This window comes from Eptesicus fuscus, chromosome 16, assembly GCF_027574615.1.
Source record: "Eptesicus fuscus isolate TK198812 chromosome 16, DD_ASM_mEF_20220401, whole genome shotgun sequence".
Taxonomy (NCBI): Eukaryota; Metazoa; Chordata; class Mammalia; order Chiroptera; family Vespertilionidae; genus Eptesicus; species Eptesicus fuscus.
In genome coordinates, this window is record NC_072488.1 from 36,423,651 (window position 1) to 36,442,487 (window position 18,837).

An 18,837-nucleotide genomic window follows, 5' to 3' on the forward strand; every position below is an offset into this window, starting at 1 on the left:
CAAAGTTTTGACATACTTTTTTTTTATAATAATGAAGCTAATCCTCAAATATATATGGAAATGCAAGGGACCTAGAATAATCAGAGCAATTTAGAAAAAGAACAAAGTTGGGAGGACTTATACTACCTGATTTTAAGACTCATTAACCAAGATATTGTGGTATTGTCTTCAAAGAAGAAATATAGGTGAAAGGAAGAGAATAAGAAAGTCTAGAAATAAGGCCATACATATATTGTCAATTGAATTTTGACAAAGCTAACAAGGGAAACTGGTTAAGAAATGATAATCTTTACAACAGATGGTGCTAGAACAAGTAGATTTCTGTATCTTTCTCCCACTCCCCCCACACAAAATAACTACAACCCTTATCTCACACCATATACAAAATTTAACTAAAAATAGGTTGTACACCTAAAATTAAGAACTAAAACATTGGAACTTCTAGAAGAAAGCATAGGAGAAAAATCTTACTGACTTTGGGTTAGGTAAAATGTTTTAAATAGGATTCAAAAAGCACAAAAAAAATGAAAGGAAAAATTTGTTAATTTAGACACTATCAAAATTAAAAACTTACACTCTTTTTTTAAAATAAGAGGAAAATGAAAAGGCATCTCATGGTTTGGCAGAAATTCTTTGTAAAACAGAAGACTTCTATCAAGAATATGTGAAGAATTTTTTTAGCCCAATAATAAGACAAACTTTTTTTAAATAGGGGAAAAATTTGAACAGAAATTTCACAAAAGGAAATATAAGAATGGCCTATGTGCACACAGAAAGATGCTCAACACCTTAGTCATTAAGGAAATGCAAATTAAATCCAAATAAGACACCACAACATAGCCACTTGAAATGCTAAAATATAAGAGACTGACTATGTCAAATGGTGTCAAGGATGTGGAGTCACTGGAACTCTCTCAAAGAACTCTGAGTTCTAAATGATAGAACCATTTTATTTTATTTTTAATTAAATTTATTGGGGGTAACAATGGTTAATAAAATTATATAGGATTCAAGTCTACAATTCTGCAATACACCATCTGTATATGGCATTGTGTGTATACAATCCAAAGTCAGATCTCCTTCCATCACCATATTTTTTACCCCTTTTACCTTTTACTATCACCCTGCATCTCCCTTCCCTTTTGAGAACCACCATACTGTCTTCTGAGTGTTTGTTTGTTTGTCTTGCTTGTTCATTTATTGTTTTTAGTTTTATATTTTACATATGAGTGAAATCATATGGTTATTAACTTTTCCTCTCTGAATTAATTTCACTAGTAAGACATTCTCAAGATCCATCCATATTGTTGCAAATGGCAGTATTTCATCTTTTCTTACAGCTGGGTGGTATTCCGTTGTATATGTGTACCACTTTTCCTTTATCCAGTCATCTATCAAAGGACATTTTAGTGTGATACAACTATTATAGAAAACAGTTTTGGCAGTTTCTTAAAAAATTAAACTTATACCCATCATTTGATGCGGCCATTCCATTTCTAGGTACTAGTCACTCAAAAGGAATGAAAGTATATGTCCACAAAAAGATTTGTACATGAATATTTTAACACCTTTATGTATCATAATAGCAAAATATGGGGATAATTCAAATGTCCATCAGTAGGCAAATGGGTAAACAAATTGTGTATACCCATACAATGGAATACTTACTATTCGGTAATAAAGAAGAAATAAATGATTTTTCTGAATTTTATTTTTTAATTACAGTTGACATTCAATATTATTTTACAGTAGTTTCATGCATACTGCATAGTGGTTAGACAATTATATCATTAATGAAGTGATCCCCCCAATAATTCTAGTACCCACTTGGCACCATACATAGTTATCACAATATATTGGCTATATTCCTTATACTTGATATTCATTGACTATTTTGTAACTCCAGTTTGTATTTGTATTTACCTTATTCACCCAGCTCCACAACTCCTCTCTCATCTGGCAACCCTCAGTTTATTATCTGTATCAATGAGTCTTTGTTTGTTTTGTTTATTTGTTTTATTCTATAAATTCCACATATAGGTGAAATCATGGTATTTGTCTTTTTCTGTCTGACTTATTTCACTTAGCACAATACCCTCTAGGTTCATCCACACTGTGGTAAAGGATAAAATTTTATTCTTTTTTGTGGCCAAGTAATATTCCATTGTACATATGTAACACCACTTTTTTTATCCACTTGTCTATTGATGGGTACTTTGCTATTATAAATACCACTGCAATGAATGTAGGTAGGGGTGATAAAGTCTTTCTAATTAGTGTTTTTGGTTTCTTCAGTTATATGTCCAGAAGTGGAATTGCTGGGTCAAAGGACAGTTTCATTTATAATTTTTTGAGTACCCTCCATACTGTTTTCCACAATGCCAGCACCAATCTGCATCCCAACCAACAGTGGACAAAGTTCCCTTTTCTCCACATCCTCACCAACACTTTGTGTATGTTGATTTATTGATGATAGCCATTCTGATGGGTGTAAGGTGATATCTCATTGTGGTTTTAATTTGCATTTCTCTGATAATTAGTGATGTTGAGCATCTTTTCATATGTCTATTGGCCATCTGTATGTCCTCTTTGGAGAAGTGTCTTTTCAGGTCCTCTGCCCATTTTTAAATTAGAATGTTTATTTTTTTAGAGTTCTTATGTGAGTTCTTTATGTTTTAGATGTTAATCCCTTATTGGATGTATCATTGGTGAATGTCTTTTATCATTTAGTAGTTGCCCTTTGTTGATGGTGTCCTTTGCTGTGCTTTGTTGATGGCAAAAACTTTTTAGTTTGATACAGTCCCATTTATTTTTTTTTCCCTTGCCTGAGGACATATATCAGAAAAAAAATATTACTAAGAGAAATGTCAAGGGTTTTACTGCCTATGTTTTCTTCTAGGAGTTTTATGGTTTCGAGTCTTGTATTTAAGTCTTTACATTAATTTTGAGTTTATTCTTGTATGTTGTGTCAGAGGTGGTCTAGTTTCATTTTTTGCATGTATCTGTAATATTTTACCAACACCATTTATTGAACAGGCTGTCTTTACCCCATTGTATATTCTTCCCTCCTTTGTCATAGAGTAATTGACCATATAGGCATGGGTTTATTTCTGGGCTTCCTGTTCTTTTTCATTGATCTATGTGTCTGTTTTTATGCCAGTATCATGCTGTTTTGATTACTATGACCTTGTAGTGTAGTTTGATATCAGGTAGTGGAATCCCTCCAGCTTTGTTCTTTTTTTCTCCAGATTGCGGTGGCTATTCAGAGTCTTTTGTAGTTCCATATAAGTTTTTGGGATTATTCTAGTTCTCTGAAAAATGCTGTTGGTATTTTGATAAGGATTGCATTGAATCTGTAGATTGCTTTATATAGGATGGACTTTTTAGTGATGTTAATTCTTCCTATCCATGAGCATATTACATGTTTCTATTTATTTGTAAGGAAGAAACAAACTATTGATATGTATAACTATATTGATGAATCTAAGAGGAATGAAGAGCACAAGAAATGTCAAATATAGTAATATATATAAAATACTTATGTTTTAAAATCTCTTTAAAATGTAATTGACTTTAAAGTTTAAGTAATAATATATTCTGTGTTTTATAGTGTGTAGAAGTAAAATGTCCCGAAACTAAATCAAATGAACAGTGATTTGGGCAAAGGTACTGTTTGAATTAGAAAAGAGATGATTTAAAGTAGCTATGGTAACCAAACTCAAATATTTAAAAGACTTGTTTGGTGAATAAGGTAGTTGACTTGTTTTCTATTGCTCTGGAACTGCATTTCTCAACCTTTTTCCATTTTACAACAGGTGGCTAATGACTCTCACATATGTTATATGCTTCCATATGCATGGCTAGGTTTTGATAAAAACTTCTAATGTCCTATAAGTATGTAGAATTACATCATAACTCTAATTTCAAAATGAGGTTGAGGTTTCAATACTAATTAATAACTATACAGTGATTGAAAAAGTTGGCTCAACTCTTGCTAAAGTTATTATATTTGTTTTCTTTGAAATAATTAATGTCTGATCAAAATAAAATTTCTCATGGGTGGTGTAGCTGCTGAGTAATAGCCACACACCTAGAATATTTGAATGTCAATGCATACTTTAAGTACAAGCATTCAATCGTTCCAGGATGCCTGGGTATTACCCAACACACACACCCTGCTCTCTTCTATTAACAAATTAAAGAGACATCTAATGTTTGCTTAAACTTTTAAAATGTCTTAATAAAAACTAAAATCAGAATGACTGGGTGTTTCCTTTTGACCATTCTTTTATCACATGAAAGTCACAGTCTTTACAAATTCCCACGAATAAAGAACATTCTAAATTGCTCAATCATCTGAGGTTACCAGAGAGAGCCAATAAACCCTCTTTCCTGCTTTTTTTGTAGGAATATACACACAGATTCTTAAGATTCATATGGAAAGATCTCATCAGCTAAAGTGAGAATACAGAAAGAACTCTGTATTATTTCCTTATTCGGCATTTGTATTATTTCCTTATTCGGCATTTCTCATCTTTTTTCCCACAAGAATTTGTAGATATAACTTCAGTAGCAGAAATAACACAAAATTTGTTTACTACAATAATAAACTTATGTATGACCTTTCAAATCAAGTGAAAAGCCTGACTCATCTTTCCTTACCAATCTCTTTCTGTATCTGGCCTAAAACTATCACAGATAAATAGTGCTGAGTCCTTTGATGTGTAAATAATCTTCAGAACCTAGCATATCCATCAGCACCAAGAGAAAGTATATACCCTTCAGTGCTTTTAGTGCATGCCCTTTACACTTAGCAACCACGTGGATTACTTAGTTTCCTCATGTTTGGGAGTTAGTTCAGCCATTCTAGTTTATGTGGCAAATCCATATGGATTTGACTATTCTGGACAATTCATATAAATGTAAATATATCCTATTCATTCTTCAAGAGTAGGAAATTCAGTTTTATTTAGGAATCTCTGTTTACAAGGAGGTTCACTCAAAATCCTTAGCAGTTTCTTGTCCTTTTTCTGATTTAGTACATAATCAGTGGTGGTGCCTAGCACACTGTTCATTAACAGATGGATCTTAAGTGTATAGAGATACTGACTCCCTTAGTTCTCCTAGTGGTCATGCATATTCCAGGGCAGCTGGAGTCCCTGGTAACTCAATTTTCCAGCAGCTTCCTATGTTTCCTCTAGCATGTCATACAGATTTTATTTTTCACTAAATGGCATAGTTAAAACAGATTGAGAAGCATGGCTCTAATTGTTTTGAGAAAATGTTCATTTGACTATGTTTCTAGTAATATGAGCCTCAGGAGCCACCTTTGAAAATCAGTCTGAGCTTCTTTTCTACTTATATTTACCTTCTCAATACAAATAATACAACTATTCAAGTGGTTAGAGGGAGATCTACGTGGTTAGAAGCAAGCAGAGAGACATGAATAAAAAAGACAATATTTAGATACCTTTGTGTACATACTAGATGTTTTATAAAAGTTGCATGCAACTGAGTATTGTAAGTTCAGTTAGAATTGCCAATTTAAATAATTTTTTCTAAACACAAAACCTTTTGTAATGTAAAAATCTATCCTCTAACACTTCTGAGTTTTTCTTAAAACTAGCCAATTTTACATAACCAATCCTACCTAATAAAGGAGTAATATGCAAATTGACCATCACTCCAAGACACAAGATGGCCACCCCCATGTGGTCAAAGATGGCTGCCCCCATGTGGACACAAGATGGCCAGCAGGGGAGGGCAGTTGAGAGGAACCAGGCCTACAGGGGAGGACAGTTAGGGGAGACCAGGCCTGCAGGGGAGGGCAGTTGAGGGTGACCAGGCTGGCAAGGGAGGGCAGTTAGGGGTTACCAGGCCAGCAGGGGAGGGCAGTTAGGGGCAACCAGGCTGGCAGGGGAGGGCAATTAGGGGCAATCAGGCTGGCAAGGGAGCAGTTAGGTGTTGATCAGGCTGGCAGGGGAGTGGTTAGGGGGTGATCAGGCTGGCAGGCAGAAGCAGTTAGGGGCAATCAGGCAGGCAGCCAGGCAAGCAGTTGGGAGCCTGCAGTCCTGGATTGTGAGAGGGGTCCCAGATTGGAGAGGGTGCAGGCTGGGCTGAGGGATACACATTCCCCCCACCACCCCCGTGCACGAATTTCGTGCACCGGGCCTCTAGTTAATAATGATAATTGTAGTAGCTACCATCTTATAAACTGCTATGGAAATTTGTTACAAAGAGATTTAAATGGGAATAATTTTTTTAAATATCACCCAAATAATTCACATAACTGAATTAGCTGTTACATTGAAGTGGATTTGTTCAGTCCTAAAACATCAATTGTTAATTAATAAGTTTGGGGGTGGGGGGAGATTTTTTTTTCTTGTCTAAGTTTAGGAGTTTAAAAGAATTTTTTGTTTTTATCCCATTTCTTTATATTTACCTCTCTTTGAACTACTTTTAGAGTTTGAAAAACAGCTATATTAGACTATAGATAAAATTAGTAGGACAATAAGATTGTTGTAAGGATTAACTAGGTTAATACATGTAAAACACTTAAAGCAGTACCTGCCATGGTGTAAGCACCTTTTAAATATTAATAATGTTATTGGCAAGCCCTCCATTCTAGACTGGTTGTGATAACCTTTTACCTGTTTTCAGAGGGAATGTTCAGCTTTTTAAAAACACCTAGTTATTTTAACATTGTTCCTTGCTTTGATTTCCCTAAGTTCTTCAGTAGGTGATAAGTATGTGATATAAATACTTCAAGCATATCTCAGTCACTAGTCAAGAATATTTTGGTCTGAAAAGCTAATTTTCAAATATATATCTATGTACCTATTTCCTATCCTTTTTCTCTTGAATGCATAGATGAAGAAAGAGGAAGAAAGGGGAATAGGTTTCTATGTAGATGTCAACTCCATTCAATTAAAACCAGTTATCCTGAGCAAAGTTGAGATTATGAGGCTGTCCTCCAGCTCAGTGGGAAGGAGTCACATGATTCTAACTGCTGCTCTGAGTACAGAGTGAGAGTGACATTACAAATAGAATATATTTCCCATCTCTGATTTAGATATAGTTGGTAACCAAAGTCTCATGTGACTGTAGATATAAATACTTGGGCAGGGATATAGATAAAATTGGTTTTGGTTCTAAGTGAGTCTGGTACTGTTGTAGTTCAAATAACATGCAGAATTGAAACACAAGGCTATCACCCATACAGGCCTTATATGACTTAGATGGAATTCCCTTGGTATAATCATTGTATTTGTTTGGCCTGGTGCTTAGATTTTTAGACTCAGAAATTCTGTTGTTTCTATGCACACAGGATATCAGACTCTAGGGGACTGACTGTTACTGAAAAAAAATACAACAAACTAAAAAATAAGAACCAGAAAAACAGTTTATTAATGTGTAATAGGAGGGAAACTCATCATATATACCAGATAGTTGTGTTTATGAATAACTAAGAGAAAGGGAGTTAAGGAAGATTTTCTGCCTGGGCCTAGACTCTAGATAGAGGGGGCGTGGAGGGGGTGCAGGGAATCTTCCCTGAGAAGTTATAAGCCGAGGCCCACTCTCATGTGGATTTGATATATTGACAGGATTGTCTGGGACCTCCAAGCCAAGAAAGTAACATATAAAGTGCCTCCTAAAGTACTTGGCAATGCAAGTACATCAAGACTAAAACACTCTGAAGAGAGCCACTCCCAGCTCAGATTACAAAGTATTTCCTCAAATTAAGTTCTGAACTCACAATCTAGAATTACAAAACACACAGGGAAATAGTTGACTAAGAGAAATAGGAGACAAAAGAAACATCAGGATTATATATGTAAGAACTTCAAATAATAAATTTATCAGATAGACACTTAAAATAAATATGTTTAAATTATTAATGACTTAAATCTCGGTACCTGAGGTAATTTACACACAGCCATAATAAGCTTAGGGAAGTTAAAAATTCATGAAATTACATTATATTAAACACAGATGAAGAGAGAAAAAGTTAACTTGATTATAGATGTTAAGGGATTATCCAGAATATAACACAGGAGGAACAAAAATTTGTAAAAATATGAAGGAGAGAGATAGTTCAATATCCTATCTAATAATAGAGTAACATGTAAATTACCATCACTCCGCTATGCCCACGATTGGGCAGCGGGAGGCTGGGGGGGCGGGACTCGGGGTGGCCTATCCGGCCATTGAGAGGCACGGATTCGCTGCCACTGAGGGGGGCTACCCTGCTGTTGAGAGGCGCAGGGGGCGGGACTCCCGCCCCCTGTGCCTCTCAACGGCCAAATCCGCGGCTGCTGAGGGAGCCTGCCGCGGACACCCAGCTGCGCCTCTCAACGGCAGGGTAGCCAGGTGTCCGCGGCAGCCCCCCTCAGCGGCCGTTGAGAGGCGCAGGGGGTGGGAGTCCCGCCCCCTGCGCCTCTCAACAGCAGGGTAGCCCCCCTCAGCGGCCTCGGACCATCAAAAGTAGGGGAGCTGGGTGCCTGTCTGCTCCAGCACCAGGCCTTTCAGAAGCCTCTGCCAAGCCGGAGGCTTCTGAAAGGCCTGGTGCACCAGCGGACAGGCACCCAGCTCCACCGCGAAAAGCGAAAGCGTGTAGGGGATCCTACACGTGAATGATTCAATCATGCACTGGGCCTCTAGTATCTAATAAGATTTTCTAAAGAGAATAGAAACAATGAGAGGCTACCAAAGAGATAATGGCTATAATTTTTCATAAATAAGGCAACACATTACTCTTCAGACTCAGGAAATATAAAGAGTCTGAAACAGGAAAAGTTAAAAAAATTCACATCTGGACATAGCATGTAAAATTGCTCAAAACCAGAAATAAAGAGAAGATGTTAACAGCAAGAGGGAAAAGATGACTTACAAAAGAGCAATAATAAGCTGATAGTGGGCTAATATTTTTTAAATGCTGAGGTGATTTAAATGACAATTAGAGCCCTAACCAGTTTGGCTCAGTGGATAGAGCTTTGACCTGTGGACTGAAAGGTCCCAGGTTTGATTCTGGTCAAGAGCATGTACCTTGGTTGTGGGCACATCCCCAGTAGGAGGTGTGCAGGAGGCAGCTGATCGATGTTTCTCTCTCATCGATGTTTCTAACTCTCTATCCCTCTCCCTTCCTCTGTGTAAAAAATCAATAAAATGTATTTTTAAAAATTTGTTCTAAAAAATAATAATAAAATAAATGACAATTAGAATTCTATAATCAGTTCATCTATCATTGAGTTTATCATTTCAGGTTGAAATAAAGACATTTTTAACTCTTAGGAGAATTTACTACTAATAGAACCTCACTGAATGAACTTGTAAAAGATGTTCCTTAATAAGAAAGGAATTTAACACAGAGAAAGGGATAAAATACAAAGGGGAAAAATGTTTGGTGTGAGGAGTATAAAAAAACAAATCATTATTTCCACATCTAATGTATTTTTCCTTGGATGTGGAGAATATGTAGGATTTACTATTATTAAAAACATTTCCCTAAGGGTCTAGATGTAATAAGAGCTGAGTTCACCTTGAGATATAAAAAATTAAAAAATACTTTTTAGAAGCGAAACATTTTATTGTTAATGCTTAACAAAACACAAGATTAACAGTGATTGTTTCTAAATTATAGGTTATCAGAAGTTTGAGTTTTTTTCTTACTATTTTCAATATTTTCTAGTTTTATAAATGAACATATTATTTTAGTTAGATATAAAATACTTTTAAAGAGACATTTAACAGTAATTCTTCTTTCATTTAGATCAAATCCTTTTTATGAACCTAAACCAACACCTCCTCCAAATAATTTGATAAATCCAATTCAAGAACTGGAAACTGAAAAGAGAGTGAAAAGAAAAGCCCCAGCCCCACCAGTCATCTCACCAAAGATGGGAGGAGTAAACGAAAATACAGTTGTTTCTGCAGGAAAAGATCTCTCCACTTCTCCTAAGGTAGGGGTTTATTCTTAGTAAAACATGTGTTAACATTTGGTCTTTCCCCCATGCAATTTAATTAAAATTAAGGAAAGTCATTGTTAGCTATTTTTGATGATTTAAAAGTAAACTCCAACTAAGTTCGTTATATTGAAACAGGATTTTCTGGGAATCTGTATGGAAAACTATATGTTTATAGTATAACTAGAGGCCCCGTGCACGAAATTCGTGCACTGGGGAGGGGGCAGGGGAAGGAAGGAAGTGTACCTTAGCCCGGCCTGTGCCCTCTCGCAGTCTGGGACCCCTTGGGGGATATCCGCTTGCTGGCTTAGGCCCGCTCCCTGTAAGCCAGCAGTTGGACATCCCTCTAGCAGTTCAGGATCCCTTGTTTCTTACCGCCCGCCTGCTCACCGCTCCTTACCACTTGGCTCACTGCTCCTTAGTGCTGCCGCAGAGGCGGGAGAGGCTCCCGCCACCGCCACTGCGATCACCAGCCATGAGCCTGGCTTCTGGCTAAGTGGCGCTCCCCCTGTGGGAGCACACTGACCACCAGGGACAGCTCCTGCATTGAGCATCTGCCCCCTGGTGGTCAGTGCATATCATAGCAACCGGTCGTTCTGGTTGTTCCGCTGTAAGGGTCACTTAGGCTTTTATTATATAGATACTAGAGAAACTCGTGCACTGGTGGGGTCCCTAGCAGCTGCCGGCTGGGTACTCCCTCCTTCCCCCGGCTGCCTGCTGCCGTCACCACCAGCCAGGGCTTCCTTCCCTTCCTCTGGCCGGCCCCGCCCTCCCCCCCCATCCTGGTCGAACTCCTGGACAAACTCCCGGTCAAGGGGACAATTTGCATACTACACTTTTATTATATAGGATGGATTGGATAGTTTGGGTTAAGTTTTGTTTTTTAAAAGCTATTTTGAAATCAGAGGCATTATAAGTATGTGGTTGGTGATTTAAACAAAGGATATGTAACGCCTCTAGCTAGGTGTGAAGGACAGCTTACACTGATACAGAAGGAGTAGAAGTCATCCTTTGAGAAATACCCTGGAAAGATTAAGGCTCAGTGCAGAGAAAAGCTTTGTTGAAGAATTTCAATAGTGTCACTTTGATATATGTCAACTTATAATTTTGGCTTTATTGTCACTATTTTTAAAGTAAATTTTAATGCATAATGACTATGTGGAAAGGTAACAGTATTGGAACAAAGTCTGAAGCTTTTAAATGGTTTGTTTGCAAACTGTAAGATTCCATGTGTAAGGTAGAAATGTTGGATTTAGCAAGTGTTTTGGGGGTAAATAGCTTGCTCATCTACTTATGGGTGTTTTGGTGTTGTTTTTGTTACCATACTACATTATGTAATTCTCACGGTAGTTGAGGGAAAAATAAGATGAACTCAAACTCAGAGAGATAAAGTGAAGGTCACAGGTCCCCCAGCCAGGATTGGAACAGGCATTTGTATTAATTGTGTGATATCTGGGTGCTACTCCTCCTGAGATGCCTAGGCTGCTGCTTTTCTCAAGGGCATCAGAGTTTTCTCTTTTTTACTTCATTCAGTGGCTTTTTTTTAATGCCAGTGGCTTTCATGAAATGAAATAGCTTGTTTGCCTGTATTTTCATTGTTTTAGACTCTAAAACTTAGAGGGAGATTGAGTTCACTGAGGTCTTTACTGTGCTATTCCAAAAGTCAGTCTCTAGGTGTTTGTTTTTATATCAGGTTTTTTTATTTGTTTGTTTGTTTTTACCCTATAACTTTAGGGGGAGAAACTAGAACTAAATTGTGTCCTGCAATTGTCTAGGGCAGTGGTCGGCAAACTCATTAGTCAACAGAGCCAAATACCAACAGTACAACGATTGAAATTTCTTTTGAGAGCCGAAAACCGACTTCTGCGTGTGGGCCGCGAAGTTTCAATCGCACTGTACGTGTGCGCCCACACGTGGTATTTTGTGGAAGAGCCACACTCAAGGGGCCAAAGAGCCGCATGTGGCTTGCGAGCCGCAGTTTGTCGACCACTGGTCTAGGGCAAGGGGTAGGTCTGGGAGACTACATGAAAGTAGCAAGCGGTGGAAATGTAAAGCAAAGGAGATGGCCAAGTTCTGTACCCATGGTGGGGGAAGAAGAAGACCATAATAGGGATGCTAGTCAGAATCAAGAGCTAGTTAGGTCCTTTATCCAGTCGAATCATCAAGAGTACCTAAACCTATTATCCCCTGTGACCCCAAATCTTCATGACCTACTTCTTGTCCCATCTTTTTTTGGAGTCCAATCAAGAGTTTGAAGCTAATCAAGAACTCCTAATCTCTTTGTAAGGAAGTGGAAAGGAACTTAATAGTGCCTATTGTGTGACAGACAATATTCTATTACCTCATTTGATCCATAGAACAACCTGAGAAATACATACCATTCACTTCTTTTTATATATGAGAAACTGAATCTTAGTTAAGTAACTTGCTCAAAGTAATAGAACTAGTAGTGACAGTGCCAGGATTAAAGTTCAAGCCTTTTGAGTCTAAAACCCATACTTTCCCCACTGTACCAATCTACCTCTATAGAGGTATTTCCAATTCTAAGTTGGAACTCTTAATACCTTTTTTCATAGAAACATTGTTGTAGTGAAGTATAACATGGCTATTTTTTACATTATTTTGAGGATAATGTTTTATTGCAGGTTCATCGTGAAATAAGTCATGTTTATATGAAAGGCTGAACGTGTACTATCATGCTTCTCAGAAAATGCTTCATTCTGCTCACTCACAGATAGAAACACAGTCATTCATGTTTTAATTCTGTTTTTGTTTGTTATACTAATAGAGGTTTTGGAGTAATGAGATCATGCATCTTTTTTGTTGTTGCCTTCCATACAAAATGCAAGATAACATTACCTTAAAAAATGTTTATCTTTCATGAGAGGAAGTCACTCTTAGGTTTGATCAGGGATATTAAACTATTTGGTGGTGACCTGGGTTTTCATGAGGTCCTTGGTATTCAGCACTGGAGACCAGGTATGGAGGCTTAGCAGCAGGGTACTAAACCCCGTTCCACTTTTATAGCACAAATCCACACTCATTTATATATTGGAATTCATGTAAGATTTCATTTGGAAAAAAATGGACCATTGCCAAACTGAAAAAAAAGAAAAAGAAACTGGAAACTACTAACTATACAATTATGTATGAGATAAGGAAGAAGATAAGATCAGTGGCATAATAACAGTAATAAAAATGATAAATGGCAGGTGAGAAGTATGGGGCTTATTCATCATAGATATATATATTCCTGTGTGTGTGTGTGTGTGTGTGTGTGTGTGTGTGTATACACATATATTCCCACAGTAGACTGGAATATATTCCTGAAGACTTTGCAGTATTAAAGCATAGAGAAATAATTGACCATTTTGGCAACCTTGAGTCAACATGAAAGAGTGGTACTATTTTGTGGTTATTGTTTTGTTTTTATTAATCCTCATGTGAGGATACTTTTTTTCCATTGCATTTCAGAGAGAATGGAAAGGAAGGAGGGAGGGGAAGAGAGAGGAAAAAACAACAACAACAGTGTGAGAGAGACACATTGAACTAGTTGCTACTAGATGCCTCTCATGCTCTTGCCCCAACCAGGGTCAGGGAACAGACCCCCCAATCCAGGTACGTTCCCTTGACCCGGAATCGAACCTCCAACCCTTTGGTATGCAGGCCGATGCTCTAACCACTGAGCAGCACCAGCCATGGTGTATTTGTTTTGTATACAGTATTCTATTTAGGAAAACAGGAAGGTGTGTTTTACATCAAAACATTTTTATTAAAATTATTAAACCGTTTAATGCCTAAAAGATATGCTTCCTGGCCAATTATTTTCCTTATTTGTAAATTAAAAAGGAGACAATAGTTCAAATAAAGCTTTTGAAAAATCAGACTAAAATTGTAGTCAAATAATAAAAGGATATTACACCACAGTTGTTGTTTTTTAATCCTTACCCAAGGATATTTTTTCATTGATTTTTAGAGCGAGTGGAAGAGACGGGGAGAGACAGAGAGAGAAACATCAATGTGAGAGAAACACATCAGTTGGTTGCCTCCCACACGTGCCGGGATTGAGCCTGCAACCAGGGTATGTGCCCTTGACTGGACTCAAACCCAGGACCCTTCAGTCTGCAGGCCAATGCTGTGTTCACTGAGCCAAACCCGGTAGGGCCACAGTTTTTTTGTATGGCAAAGGGCCAAACTGCACTGAATGGCAACTGCCTACAGAGGCTGAAGAGCATCCTGTATAATAAAAGCCTAATATGCTAATTGTCTGGTTGTCCAGTCGTCCATTCAACCAATCAAAGCATAATATGCTAATGATATGCTAAGGCCGCTCAACTGCTCACTATGACGTTCACTAACCACCATAGAGTTGACCGGTCGACCAGTTGCTATGATGTGCACTGACCACCAGGGGCAGACAGTTGACCCGTTGACCAGTCACTATGACGTGCACTGACCACCAGGTGGCAGATGCTCCGACTGGTTGGTTAACTTGCTGCTGGGTCCAGCTGATTGGGACTGAGCGAGACAGGCTGGACATTCCTTGGAGCCCTTCCGTGGTCCCTCCCTGGCTGACCAACCTCCCGCATCCCTCCCTGGCCCCGATTGTGTACCAGTGGGGTCCCTTGGCCTGGCCTGCACCCTCTTACCATCCGGGACCCCTCAGGGGATGTTGGAGAGCTGATTTCAGCCCAATCCCACAGGCCAAGCCAAAGGACCCCACTGGTGCACGAATTTGTGCACCGGGCCTCTAGTTTACTGTCATAAAATGACAGGTGCTCAGTCAAAAGATTAATTTCCCCATTTGTCACCTGAAACTACTTATTTTTAAGAAAATTTATGAAAAGAACTAGAACCAGAATTTAAACAAAGTAATAATAAGCATGTCCTTTTATTGCAAATAAAATTCAAACTACCCCCCAAAAGCAGCTATGGACCCCTCATTGTCAAATCTACATAAACTTCGGACTATTGATTTCTGCATTTGTAAAATGATAAAGCCAAAACACTTTTAAGAACAACTTAGGAAGAAAAACTGGTATTTAGAGAGGTAACCTGACATTAAACACACAACCATCCAATAACATAAAATAAGTTAGGCTCCATGGCGGCTGACCACCATATACTGACTGTGAATATAAGTTAATTCATGTATAACTCTGAACACCTAGTTATAATTTGCACAACTTAGTGTAAAATGCAATCCAAATTATAAGTAAGAGCTTAGGATTATAAATGACATCATTGCCACATACATCTGCTAAAGTATGTTATTAAACACTGTGTGCCCAATTCCATAAAAGTCACTATATAAACAGCTAACTATTAATGACAAAGAATTAAAACAAATTAACTTACACTTTTTGGATAGCATAGAGAAGAGCCACACTGCACAATTGTTGATAAAATTAGCCTGGCCAAGTGGAGAAGGGCTCCCTCAAAGATCCTGTTTGGTGGAGCTCCGGTGGTTGACAGTGATACCACTGCCCCTTTGCTCCATCTCTAAAAGTGAAAATCCTATGAATTTCTCTCAAGGCCTAGCTAACTAATTGAAGCCTTCACTCAGATTGTTAACTCTTTCTAGAAAGTTCTGACAAAGACCTAAGACTTACATTTGGATGTTTGTGAACTTCAGTACAGATTGCAGTAACTGCGGGAAGTCTAGGATAAACCAAAGTCAAAGTTACAGCAGCCCCTTTGATTGGTCCCAACAACAGATTCAAGCCACAGGACAAACACCTTTTTCAACTTTTGCACATAAAAGCCTCCTTCTCTAAAGTTCTTTACATCCATTTCTGTCTTTGCAATACTGTGTGCCTTTGGGCTGTTCATGGTGCCTTTGGGCTATTCATGCTAAAAAACAGTAAGCACACAATCAGACTATTAATTTCCACATATGAAAGTTGAAAATCTCTTACACCTTCTTATGAAAGTCATAAACAGAATGAGGATCAAAATTTAATTGAATACAATGATAAATACACAACTATTTTGTAAAATAAAATGCCAAGCTGCATTCAATGATAGCTGGAGGAGGTAGGAAGGTAAGCTTAAGTTACCTATAAAATTTTTCCTTATTGGAACACCTTATTATTATACTTCATTCCTCAATAATACTGAATAAATTGAGCACTCCTGTATATATCACCTCTTTTAATGGTTTGTACTCTTTTGTTTATAACTAATAGAAATGAGGCATTCGGTTGATTTTTTATTTTTATTTTTTGGCTTGCTCTAAAGATCCAAGGAGATTTTGTAGAACCCTAGGTAGAGGATACAGTGGGGTTTCAGGAATCAATCTCAATTGTATCTGCTTCTCTCTCTGGAATGGCTTTAATCTGCCTTTACTTTTTTAATTTAGTCAAGCTTGTTTTCTCCCTGCAAAATAGTTTATGTCCTAGAACTTCTCTTCTTTAGTGTGGCTGACTTTAAAGCTTAAGAATAAATTACATTTTGAATCAACTACTTTTTCTGTTTCTTTTTCTTTTTTCTTTTATTGGTTTTAGAGAGACACAGAGAGAGATTGAGAGAGAGAAACAGAGAGACATTGATTTATGCATTCATTGGTTGATTCTTATATGTGCCCTGACCGGATCGAACCTGCAACCTTGGCATGTCAAGAGGATGCTCTAACCAACTGAGCTACCTGGTCAGGGACTCAGCTACTTTTCCTTAATATATATGTGGAGCTTCCCAGAATTATTTCTTTTAATGTTTAAAAAAATATTTTTATTGATTTTTAGAAAGAGAGGAAGAGAGAAAAACATCAATTGGCTGCTTCCTGCATGCCCCCTGCCAGGGATTGAGCCCGCAACCTGGGCATGTGCCCTGACTAAGAATTGAACCCACAACCTTTTGATGTACAGGAAGATGTCCAACCAATTGAGACATACCAGTCAGGGCATTTCTTTTAATTTTTTATAAAATTTATTGGGCTGACATTGGTTAATAAAATTATATAGGTTTCACATATATATTGCATTGGGTATTTACCACTCATAGTCAACTCTCCTTCCATCACCATATTTTTGACCCTCTTTATTCCCTTCCCTCACCCCTTTTTTCCTCTGGTAACCACCAAACTGTTGTCGTGACTATGAGGTTTTGTTTATTTGTCTTATTTGTTCATTTGTTGCTTTCAGTTTTATATACAACACATGAGTGAAATCATATGGTTCTTGACTTTTTCACTTAGCATGATATTCTCAGGATCCATTCATGTTGTTGCAAATGGCAATAATTCATCTTTTCTTATGGCTGAGTAGTATTCCATTATATATATGTACCATATCTTTATCCAATCACCTATCAAAGGTCACTTGCATTGTTTCCATGTCTTGGCCACTGTGAGTAATGCTGCAACAAACAAAGGTGTACATATATTTTAACAAGTAAATATTTTTCTGTTTTGGATAGATACCCAGAAGAGGGGTTGATGAGTTTAAGATCTTATTAACCACATGAGTCTCTGGTTAATAGAATTTCCGTTGGAATTAGGATTATCTATGGGCTATAGGAAGCCCCAGATGACAGTTTAAATAAAGGAAAATTTTATTTGTATCTTTGAAAATATTAAAATCCAATGCCATTAACCAGCCCCCTGCCTTGGTCTGGTGTCCCCGCTCACCTGCTCCACCATCCCACAGCGGCCGACGCCCACCAGATTCCACGCACACCCCCTGGTGGTCAGCGCACGTCATAACAACCATTTGTTCAGTTGTTCCGTTTTTCAGTCTATTTACATATTAGCCTTTTATTACATAGGATGTTTGTAACTTTTCTGTAGGATTGAATTTTCCCCAAAAGATGGTAAAAAGTAATCATCTGTGATTAAGAAGTAGCTCTTGGATGTGAAAAAATATAATTTTCAAGTTAAAAATTATAAACACTTGATATATTATTTCAGAACATCAAATTAATGATTAGAAGACAAACTTGGAAAGTTCTCTTTAGAATTCAAGGTGAAAAGTGAAGAGATTAAAATAATAGGAGGAAAAATAAGAATAAAAGATAGAGTTAGGAAATTCACTACTTTATAATGGAGGTTGTAGAAATGAGAACAGGTGAGGAAAATAACTTATCAGAGAAAAAAAAGACAATTTATGTGAGCTGAAGAAAGACTTGAGTATTTAGATTAAAAGGGCTCATGAATACAAGGCAGGATGAATGGAATGAGATAAAAACCTAAACACATCCTGATAGTACTTCTGATTTTCAAAGGCAATTTATCTATGAAGGAAAGATTTTATCATCAGATGCTTTTGTAACATTAAATACTGGAGACAGGAGAGCATGTTTACATAATTTAAAAAGAATCAATATTTGCAAAACGATTGAAAACCATCCTATATAATAAAAGGCCAATATGCAAATTATCTCCTCAACCAGGAGTTCAACCAGGGGGCAGGGCCGTCCAGCCAACCACCCATGGCCCCTTCCCCTGGCGGGCCGGGCATGATCGGCCCTGATTGGGGCGGGCCGGCCGGACCCCACCCATGCACAAATTTGTGCACCGGGCCTCTAGTTAATTATATAAAAACTAAAGGCCCGGTGCACAAATTCATGCACCAGTGGGGTCCTTTGGCCTGGCCTGCAGGATTGGGCTGAAACTGGCTCTCCGACATCCCCCAAGGGGTCCTAGATTGCAAGAGGGTGCAGGCCAGGCTGAGGGACCCCACCGGTGCAATGATCGGGGTCGGGGAAGAATGCAGGAGGTTGACCAGCTGGGAAGGGACTGCAAGAAGGCTCCAGGGTGTGTCCAGCCCGTCACGCTCAGTCCCGATTGGCCGGACCCCAGCAGCAAGCTAACCTACCGGTCAGAGCTTTTGCCCCCTGATGGTCAGTGCACATCATAGTGACTGGTCTACTGTCTGCC

General features: G+C 38.1%; 1 protein-coding gene across 8 annotated transcripts in view; it reads left to right on the forward strand.

Annotated features, from left to right (window-relative positions):
- EHBP1 (EH domain binding protein 1) overlaps positions 1-18,837 on the forward strand; it is a 442,179-nt gene that overhangs the window by 250,602 nt on the left and 172,740 nt on the right. For all 8 annotated transcript variants that reach the window (XM_054728303.1, XM_054728309.1, XM_054728302.1 and 5 more), the window contains one exon: positions 9,770-9,959. In XM_054728303.1, coding sequence (XP_054584278.1) covers positions 9,770-9,959 — 190 coding nt within the window. The remainder of the gene's footprint in view (positions 1-9,769; positions 9,960-18,837) is intronic.